This window comes from Thunnus albacares, chromosome 22 (genome assembly GCF_914725855.1).
Source record: "Thunnus albacares chromosome 22, fThuAlb1.1, whole genome shotgun sequence".
Lineage (NCBI taxonomy): Eukaryota > Metazoa > Chordata > Actinopteri > Scombriformes > Scombridae > Thunnus > Thunnus albacares.
The window spans coordinates 11,802,651-11,813,571 of NC_058127.1; the positions used below are offsets into that span (position 1 = coordinate 11,802,651).

The 10,921-nt window shown below is 44.1% G+C and overlaps 1 protein-coding gene across 3 annotated transcripts; it reads left to right on the forward strand.

The window, feature by feature from the left end:
* The first annotated feature begins 25 nt into the window (after window positions 1-25).
* Window positions 26-10,659, forward strand: efs (embryonal Fyn-associated substrate). 3 transcript variants are annotated; one of them, XM_044340878.1, is made up of 8 exons: window positions 26-293; window positions 1,341-1,543; window positions 2,338-3,684; window positions 4,150-4,269; window positions 5,252-6,187; window positions 6,360-6,431; window positions 7,538-7,795; window positions 8,016-10,659. In XM_044340878.1, exons 2-8 carry the CDS (start codon window positions 1,532-1,534, stop codon window positions 8,199-8,201), a joined length of 2,931 nt encoding a protein of 976 aa, XP_044196813.1. In that variant the 5' UTR covers window positions 26-293; window positions 1,341-1,531; the 3' UTR covers window positions 8,202-10,659. The 3 variants fall into 3 exon arrangements, with proteins under 3 accessions (XP_044196813.1, XP_044196814.1, XP_044196812.1); XM_044340879.1 differs by having other exon boundaries at window positions 26-282; XM_044340877.1 differs by lacking the exon at window positions 26-293 and adding an exon at window positions 620-841.
* Window positions 10,660-10,921: the final 262 nt, after the last annotated feature.

Genomic DNA, 10,921 nt, shown 5'->3' on the forward strand with positions numbered 1-10,921 from the left:
GTCAAAAATAACCACGCCTGTTGTTTTAGGAATTAGAAATATTGCAATACGGCTCGATAGGGATGGTAATGCGGAGAACGTTTTGATTTTTCTTTCTATTTACAGCTTTGTTTTTTTGATTAACAGATATTTTCGGACGTCCCTAAACGCAACCCGTAACAACGAACCAATCAGACAAGTAGGCAGAAAAAAATCAGGGTCAGTAGGTAAGAAATGTTATGATGTGAGTCAAACAGCTAAGGAGGACAAATCAGTGAGGAAGCATGCTGGAGTTTTGCTTTTGTAAGGATCAGGTGAAGTTTTGGGGCTTTTTGGCAATGGCAATTAATTGCACTGCTGGTGAAAATCTGAGACAATTGACATAATTGTAGATGCAGGAAGGAGATTTTTCTGTGTTGCTGGAGTCTTGGGGTGAAAACTTGCTAACCCAGAGCCAGGAACCTGAAAAATAATAGAGAATTTATAGCAGTTTAGTCAGTGGAAATTGTAGTTTATATCCAGCAGGTGGTGGTATGCACGTTAAAGCTGTTTGCGATCACCCAGTAAACAGAAAGAAGAAGAAGAAGAAGAGCCAATCAGAACAGGCGGTGTATTCTGCGCTGCGGCTAGCCACGTGATCTCACACGTACTGGATCGGTCTAAAGCCTTCAGTTGACGCTCATGTTACGCTGTTAGATCAGCGAGCTACGTCAACGTCTAAGGAGGCGGAGATAACGTTGTTGTCATCGCCGAAGATGATTGAACGCCGATGGCCACCGATTTTCACGCCTGAAAAGAAGTGATTTACGTATCACAGACTGTACGCCGATGCGAAGTTTATCGGCAAAAAGAAAGAGGCAAGGTAGTGATTTTATAATTACGACTTCGGGTGCTAACTTTGGCTGGTAAACAAGTCGGCTTTAGCGGTTTTACGTAGCGCTGTCTTTGTTGTTTTGAAGTGCACGTAATGGGATGAAGATAACCAACGTTAACATTGCTACCGTTAGTAGCTAGGCCGCGACAACGTAGCTTACGTTATCCTAGCTGGCTACAGGTCACATTAATTGTAATTTAACCCGGATAGTGGTTGCATGCTCAACTAGAGGTTGTATCTATGATTGCGACTACACGCTGCATATTTATTTACGACGCTAAGCTAACGTTAGCTTTCACTGAATCGGGCTGTATTTAACATTACTGGGCGTGGAAAGGAAAGATAGACAGACAGGTGTTGCCGCTGACTGCCTACCTTTGATTTCACATGTGTCTCGTAGCGTGTGAGTTTAGGTTACCCAGCGTTGCTAAAATCGCCTCGGTGTGTTATAAACGAGAAATAAAAAGCTTTTCTACATGTATCGCAGGATCCGTATGAAGGCGGAGGCGTCCAGATTTTAAAGATGTGTCCTGCTCAGACCCAGCTGTGCCTCGGCACCGAGTCTCTCCCCGGACCAACACATCCGTGAGAGCCGCAGCTGATCTAGATGGATGACCCCGACTGACCAGGACACTTGAGTTATAGTTTCTCTGAGACATAACTGTGATCTTAGCAACAATGTCTGTCTCCGTGAGTACAGTATTTGTCTCTTTTGTTTGTACGTATGTGCTCATATTCTTGTGTTGTTATCATGATGATGGACTAATTTGATCAGAACTAACCTGAAACTAAAAAAATATAACTTACAGAGCATGTTTTATATATGATCTCACCATATCGATATATTTTATTTGGGTCTTCACTGACTCCATTACTGTTCTAAGGGGGTCCCACATGGCTCAATGAAGCCTAGCTGTCCCCAGGGGGTTGGTTTAGAAAATGAAAGGGGGCCTGACTCTCTGGCTCTGGATGGGCAATTAAACCCTAAACACCAAGGGACAGATGTGCCTCTCATCCCCTCCCCCCTCCCTCTCATCCTGCTCATTACCATTAAGCCCTTGTGTCCATTTGATCATTGATCCTCGCTGACTGTGCCCCTTTTTCTCTCTGCCTTATGATTGCTGACACAGCTGTGAATTCTGAGTTAATATTTATATTAGATTTTACATTTTTCTTTTTTTTTTTTTTTACTTACCCATCCATCCTCTTCCTGACCCTCTTGTCTCTCACACGTTCATTTTACGAGATCTTCCCTATTCACTCCTATTCACTCTATTCAACAGTCCAAACAATCAAGCTTTTTATACGCTTGGTTTTGCATCGCCGTGTCAATGTACTTGTTTGTTTGTGCAGATGTGAGACGCTCGCTTGTGGGGATTTAGGCTGTCGATTAAAACCTACTTTCACATGGCCATTTGGCATGTGTGTGAATTATTGAATGGTTGTGTCCGTGTTAGTGATTTCGACTCTTGTCTCCTCCTCAGACGGTATTGGCAAAGGCGCTGTTTGACAACACGGCCGAGAGCCCGGAGGAGCTGGCTTTCCGAAAGGGTGACATCCTGATGGTTCTTGAGCAGGAGCAGAATGGGGGGCCCGGCTGGTGGCTCTGCTCCCTACACGGCAGACAGGGCATTGCCCCCGCCAACCGACTTCGTCTCCTTCAGACTGCCCCACCCCCAGGCACAGACCCCAGTCGTGGGCCCAGTGAGGACTCTGTCTACCTGTCGCCAGGTTCCCCACTGGCCCGGACTGCTGTCAGCAGTAGTGCGGAGGACATAGATGGAGTGTATCGTTCCCCACCAGGTGTCGGTGAGGGACGAGGAGTTGGAGCTGCCTCAAGGCCCGGGGAGCTCCGCAGAGTTGAGGGTGGGCGTCCACGCTCTCACTCCAGCTCTGGCACCCGGCCCAGACCTGATTGGGATATTGGGGTTGTGGGACGTCCACGCTCACCCTCTCTAAGAGGACGGGGCACAGAAATGACAGGAACACTTTATCAGACTCCAGTAAGTCCTGTACCTTCAGCAATTCAGCATGCCAGGCAGCCAGGAGCACTCATGGCTTCAGAGTCTGTGTACCTCTCCCCCAGCGGAGTACCCAGGGCGGCTGATGAGTCAGAGGAAAATACATATCTTGTCCCTAGAGAAACACTCACAACAGGACCCTCAGACGACTGTTACTTGGTGCCAAAAGGTACACCACTTGCAGGTGACGAAGTTTACCAAACCCCAACAGGAGGAGTTGTGGCTGCTGCTGTCTGCTCTAACGGTCCCTCGGTAGTTGGTGGAACCCCTGGTGCCTCCCACCCCAAAGTGGGCCAAGACTCGCCTGGGATGTATCAAATACCCACCCCTGTGGGGGCAAGCCTTCAAAGGACTTCAGCCACAGTTTTAGCCCATCAGCATCCATCTCAATTATCCCCTGCCCAAGCATCTCCCAGACCTCTGCTCAAAGGAGTGTCACCCAACCCTGCTGTTTCCAGAGGTAAACCCGGTCTAGCCTGTCACCGGGGGTCCCCTTTGCTGGTTAGAGCAGGGCAGGTCAGGGTTCCCGGATCACCAAATTTTGCCCGCAAACCTCCTCCACCAGCACCTCCAGTAAGGGGAGTCACAAGGAAAGATGCACAACAATCAGCACCCTCGTCAGCTGATTCTAATTCTGTCCCCAAAGCCACTGTTCAACCCACTTCTGCAAGCCTGAAGCAAGAGGAGGACAAACAGAGGGGACCTGCACAGAGCAAAGAGGAAAGGATGAATAATGGCCTGGAGAAAAGCAACAATATGCAGAACAAGAAGGGAGAAAATCAAGATTACTCAGATCCTGTGGATGACCAGGTATGTGATGGTTGCACTCAACACTGTTGATTCTGTCCAATAACAGTTGTTCTGCTGAGTTTTGTGTCCATGTTAATGTTGATTTTTGCTGATTTATACGTAAGCCTAAATGCTCCGAAAATTTTGTCTACCCAATGGAGTCTTATCCAAGAATAAGAGAATACTTGTGTATTAGCAGGTTTGGAAAATATACACGTTTGTATTTAGGTGATCAAGGCTTATATAAAATTGTAAATAACTAAAATATTTCCCATAATGTCGACACACATCTTGGACATCTCTTTATTTTCAAATGGTGGTGAGCTGTAGGGATCCTTTGTGGTTCCTGGTTTGCACATTGACAATAGTCAGCACCCGGTTAGCTTTGAAAGTTTGCATGAGCTATTGTGGGGATTACAATGTTATATGTTAAATATCCTAATCTGCAATCATAACTTGGTTTTGTGTTTTTTGTTGTCTTGGCAGGTGTATGATACTCCTCCCAGTGCCAGGTGGCAACGTCCAGTACCAACTGCCCTTGGTGGTGATGATAGCATCTATGACACCCCACGAAGTGTCCCACCACAGGCTGACTCAGAGACAGAGGTACGGATAACTCTTCTCTTTGCATTCCCTGCTGAATTACAGATAGACTTATTGATGTCTTCTAGAAGTGAATACCCTCTCAGGTTTATCTAGTCCTCTTTAATCTCCCCTTTAATCTCTAATCTCATCTTTAAACTTTAAATTACTTTAAAACTTTTTAAACTTTAAAATTACAGTGTCTATATGTTTTCGTACAGTAGGCAGCACTTCATCATGTTTTTGTGTCGTTGTGAATCATTTCAGTTGGGATTGAAATGTCTGTCTGAAAAAAATATTTGGCTTGGAGTCAACGTGCAGCCATTACGCTATTGAATGCTGTGTTGAGTGTATAATTACACTCTTTTTTTATTTTCAGTCTATAAAACGCTAATGTAAAGTTGTAATATACTGTGACAAACTGGTGTGTTGTAATCATGTCTGTGCAAGTGAGGGATTCACCAGGAAAAGATGACTATCAAATACCCTGTCACCATTTTTTCCCACATTCCACTATTAGTCTGTCTCCCTGCCCCCCTCCAAGGCGAGGCCACACCTGTCTCTGTCTGCTGAGGGAGCCTGTCTATCCAGTCCAAATGCTACTGCTATTTTCTCCCAGTCACACCCATCTGTCAGGGCCATGCCAAGGCCATAACACCACCACCACCACCACCATTACCCTGCCCCCAGTGGTCTCCCTTTAATGCTACTTGACTATGTCTGCCAGCTGTTGGATTATTTTTTCCTTTAGCCTGCAATTACTCATATGCGCAGTGTGGATTCATTGCTTTTACACATGGATGTGAATAGGGTCAAATGCATCTAGCACATGTAGTCAAAACTCTTCTAAACTCACTATCTGCAGTATTGTGGATGAAGTTGCAACATGGTTCCACCCCTGACACAGAAACCCCATACTGTGAATTAAATAATCCCATTGAAATAATCCTCACTCCACACAAAAGTATTTCAGATCATTAAGCAACACTCTTTATTTTTCCTGCAGGTCTATGATGTCCCTACCATCGCTCTGAATGTGTCCACATCAGATGTCCAGCACAGCGGCTCGGTGCCTGACGAAGTCGATGACGATGTCTACAGTGTCCCTACACTTCCAGGTGTGCCTCTGGGCCCGGGCGAGTCCACCACCAGCCTCTCCGGTGAGGACGCCTTTTGTGTCCCTGGTACTGAGAAACGGGTCAGCGGTGGAGATCATCATCGGGACACTTCTGAGACAGACTGCGGCATATATGACATGCCTGCTCTGACCGCCGAAGTCCTCCCTCACTCATCCTCGTCCTCCTCCACCTCTACTCGCCGTCTCTCCATTTCGAGTAACGGTTCTGGCGACGTGCAGTGGAGAGCCTCGCTCTCCAACCTTGTCCACGCAGTGCTGAGCACAGCCTCCTGCTCGGCATCCACTCTGTCGTCACGGGACCTGGCCACCTCGCTGGCGGAAATCCTGTCCACCTGGAAAGCCAGTCACTCTGGGGATCCTCCACCGCCTCTTCAGCAGGCCTGGGCTCGCCTGTCAGACCTTCTACCGGCTTTATCTGCTATCGGCAATGCTCCTCCATCTGAAGGACTCTTAACACTGGTCCAGCGATCCCTTGAGGAGAGTGCCCTCCTCTTGCAGGCTCAGGGTCGACCCCGTCTGCCTTCCCAAGAATCCCTGTCCCGCAGGCCGTTGCCTGCACTCCCTGATGGGAAGTCATCTGGAGGTGGAATGGGCTCCCGTAAAGGCAGCTGGATTCAAGAGAGGCCCTTACCCCCAACGCCTCAGCCAGCCTTCCCCCTGCCTCCCACTCCATCCACTGTGACCCTCACGGTGGGACCCAGTGATGGAGAAGAAGACCCCAGCAATGAGTACGCAGGGATCGGCCTGACTCCCATCCCAGCTCCAGTACCTACTGGAGACAGTGTTGGATACGTCAAGCTGCAGGTCAGTTTTCATAATAAAATTCATTTATTGTTGTCTTTTCTTTGTGCTTAAACACATCTGTAGCTTTTCTGGTAACTGTCCATACATGTCATTTACACACATGTAGCTTTATGTTGATGGTTTGACTGCGAACGTGTCTGTTAACATGCCTGTTTTCGCCTTACCACATCAGGGGAAACCTGAGCCGCCTCCTGATGCCCTGACTCAGAACGGACAAACACACACTATCACTGCAGAGCCAAGGGTCAGTCTTCGTCATCTGTATTTAAACATTTAACATTCATGAGCCTTTTTTGCCTCTACAGTCCACAGTCTGTCATTCTTTGCAAGTTTTTGTAGTACAGAAACGCACACAGCAAGTCTACACAGATAAGCCATTGATTCACTCTGTGTTCACAGTGCGCCCTGTTTACTAATGAGCAGTGTGACTCATTATTGGAGCTTGCAGCAGCTCCTTTGGCTCCTGATATAGTTTAAATCCTTCTTTCGTCCATACTCGCAATGTTTACCCAACACCTCCAGACTTCATGTCACTCATCTCTGTGTGGAGATTGAGAGAATTACGTTTATTATGTTAAAGCTTTCATTTGTTATCTGAGGATCCAACATCAAGACCTACATTTGGAGACATTTGAAAATACACATAATCAAGATAATCATATATTGTCTTATGTTATTTGGTAAGTCTGTCGTGTCTCCGGTTACTTGAAGACTGAGATCATGTTTTTTTTTTTTTTTATCACTTGATCTGTATTTTTTTTCTGCTCCTTGCTCAATTCCTTTGTTCTGCCATAGTTGACCAACAAGAGGTCACTTGTAAATCTTGACAATCTTGCTTCACATAGACGGGAGACTGCAGGACAAACAGTGACAGAAAAGCATAGTCATTCTTTCAACAGTTGTTTGTTTCTGACTTTTAGTTTTTTCATCTTTTTTGTTTCTTTTCGTCTTGTTTTGTAGCAAAAACCTACTTGTTTAAAACATGATTTTTGTCAAAGTTACTTTGTCGTTCCGTGCATCAATCAGAGAAGTTCATAAATCTTCTGGTGTGTTAACATTTAGATAAGAAGCCCTAATATTCATGATAAATGGTCGTAAAAGAGCAATTTATGCCTTTTTATTGACTGACTCAAGCCTCTGTGGTTGCAGCGTAGATATCTGAGAGTGTTTCTCATTCATGGTCAATTATTAGATTTTTCCAGCTCTGTCGGAGAGTCCATGCTGAAACCTCTTAACACAAGCCCGCTTATCTTTCCCATCTCTCAAAGATAATAATACATTTTATGCTAGTGGCATATTTGACTCTGTAGCGTGACTTTTCCCTGACTAATTTCATCTTTCCATGTACAGTTGACCCCATCCCCTCCTCTGCCGGTGTCCCTCTCCCTGGAGGACTCGGAGCTGCTGTCCTTCTACTCCTCTCAGAGCCTCGCTCACCTCTCCTGCCTGGCAGACGCCATCGACGTGCTCTTCAGCAGCGTGCAGGGGAACCAACCGCCACGTATCTTCGTCGCCAGAGGAAAGAGTCTCATCGTGACGGCCCACAAACTGGTGTTCATCGGGGACACGCTCTCCCGCCTTCTCAGCTCTGCTGACCTCCGAGCCAAGGTCTGTAGAGAAAACCTTTCTTTTTCCTTGGCAGATGTAACTTGTATGTAGAGAGAAAATATTGTATTGAATGAAAGGATGACCACAGATTGTGTCTGATTTCAGTGTAGCTATCCAGAAGCAGACATTAGACTTTGCTAAAATAACAATTACAGACAGGTCATACATTTGAGGAAAGTTTAAAATAATGTAATAATTGTATTCTTGTTTCTTCCTTCAGATCACAACCTCAGGGGGACGACTCTGCCAAGCCTTGAAATCAGTTGTCGTGGCAACAAAGGGTGCTGCTCAAAACTACCCGTCGGTATCTGCCACCCAGGAGATGGTAGACCGCGTCGCTGAGCTCTCCCAGCAAGCAGCTGGTTTCTCCAGTCTGCTGCAGCGTCTGGCAGGAATATCTTCATGATATTTCATATCATTTGCGTAAAAAAACCTTGTTGACACTACATATTTTCTCTCTTTGAAATGCCTTATTTGTTGTTACACTCTTTCATTACCTTTTCCTTTGTATGGGATTGAAGCAAGCGAAGGTGAATCCTGGAACAAGTGTTTTAGCCTCGCTGCAGCTGTGACAAAGCTGGGTTTTGACTGTGTCGGTTCTGTCCTTCAAGTGTGTGTTGGTTTGCCTTTTTGTTTATATACTGACCTCTGTGCTTTGATGCCAGGCACACTTACCTTTTTTTGAGTGTTAACTTATTGAATATTTGGAGCCTCTTTGTGGCTTTGATTGTCCGTGCGGACTGCTTATCTTGGGAGCTTTGCTTTATTGTGTTTGCCATATTTTCTTTTCCCTCACATGATAGCCATTTTTCCTTCCCTGCTCTATTTATTTAGCCATCCCCCCTATTCCAAAAATAGCACAGAAGGAAGCCTTACATCCTGGTTCTGGCCTACTTTTTACTGTGATACCTGAAAGGCCTTTTGTGATTTTCATTCTGAGGCTGTTGAAGCAGCTGCTTGAGTGTTTTTTGGGCTTAATATGGGAGAAATGGAATAGGGAGTGGAGTAGGAAGTTTGCCCAACTTCCATCCTTAATCTGTGCAAGTATGTGTTGTGTTTGTGTAGTACACATTTCTGCTAGAGAGTAAAGATTACCTGCAGTACAGTTTGGAATCCACTCAAATGAGGATTACAGGAAACATCTCCAGTACATTCTTCAGTTTACAGAGTCTTAAACCTATCATGAAGAAAAAAAGCTTTGTCCGGTGTGACAGGCAGAGATAATATCTGAGGATAAATGCAGGGACAGACGGTGAATAACGATAGTTGCCTAATCCTATTCTTTCCCACAGTCGCACGTTAGCCTGGCTAAGGATAAGAAACCTGTCGACCAAGTTCACCTGTCTCCACATGTTATGTTATGATCTGCATGCTCACGCTTCTTTGACTATATTTGCTTTTCATGTTCATTTCCCATAAGTTGCGCATCCCTGTCGACAGCAGTTACTCACATCTGGTTTGACAGTTTCAAAGCTGCGAGGTGGGCTGGTAGAAACTAAGGCTGGGTGTTAAATATGTAAGACGGTATTATTGATACGGGCCTTCAGTGGAGTTGGCTCATGGTGGCGTGATCATGATGTCATTGTTTATTCAATTCTGTCAACTGAAAATGTGATTACAAGAAAACAAATAGTTATTGAAATGTTTGTTTTACACGTTTGAAGATGATTTTTTGTCCTGTGTGAAACATAGTTCACTGTCCTCAACATCAATTTGGTTATTTTACATGATTTGCATACATTTGCCTTATCAAGTTATAAACTGATATTGATCTTAACCATATCACCCAGCCTTAGTGTAAACTGGAATGAAGCACAGCTCACCTTTTTTGAAGAAAATCTAGCATTTTAAGTGCAACAGAACACTACAACGTGGTACAACATGCTACAACACGTCATGTCATGCTTCATTTCGGGCTAACATATGTTGGCATATTTCTGTTTGCAGCTGTGAAGTGAAACGACATGTCTTTTTTTTTTTGTTTTTGTTTTATCTAACACCTGTTTTCCATCTCAAACCGTTATATTTATATCTGCCTACTGTCATTTTGGAGATGAAATATGTTATTCTTTGCTAAAACACAGTGGAAACCTGCTCAGCGTGAAGCTTGAGAGGAACGTATAGTACACTAAAAACATGCTGTTTTTTTTACATTTTACACTACAAATCTAGTGGTGCTTGACAAAGTTGGATACTGATATTTTTGTTAGAATCTATCTTCTGTGTCATCAATCATATTACTTAACCTAATACTCAACTTTTATCAATTTTTTAAAGATGCAAATCAGTATCATCTGGGTATAGCATAATCATTTTCACATTTTTTTAAATCATGCTTTGAGGAATACCTCCCTGCTGTCCCATTTTCTCTGCTGCAGTGTCACCTTGTGGGGGTTTGAAGTATTAATGAATACACGCCTGCCGAAACAGGCTCTATATTGTTGTACATGTGAAGAGACACGATCGCAAATAACCTTTAGCTATATATTTATTATTGTCAATATTTTTTAATGTTTTCTCTGCTTTCCAGTTTTCATAGCTTTAATTTGCTTAAATGTTACATAAACACATCCTTCACCAGGGGAGATTTTTACTAGGTGATTTATAAGGAACAAAAATGTGTTTGTTTTTTTTGGGAAGAAATGTATTAAGTTACAGGTTATATATATATGGCTGTGTTTTCTTTTGTACTACAGTTTTCTACACTATGAACTCATTTGAGTCATTTATCCATATTTGCTGGGAAGTGAATCTTTTTGACTTTTCTCCTACAGACCTACATCTCTCTCTTTACTTTTAAACACTACATTTGATGTCTGTCTTGTATTCCTGTTGAGAATGCACAAATACATCTTTTACAATTATGCAAATGTGTCTGGATTATTGATTGCAGTATGTGTTTATCTTGCCGGGATATATATATAATCCACAGACTAGTAAAAGTAAGAATTAATACACGATAGGTGGGAAAAATCCTTTTAAATTTTTGAATAAAGTTTGACAAACGAGTGCGAGTAGCGTCTAAATTGTCACATTACTGTTAAGAACTGTCAGAACTGTCATTGTACTTCGGACTAGCCCGAGCGTTTCCGGAAACTCCCGAGTTGTGACGCCGAGCAGCAGCCG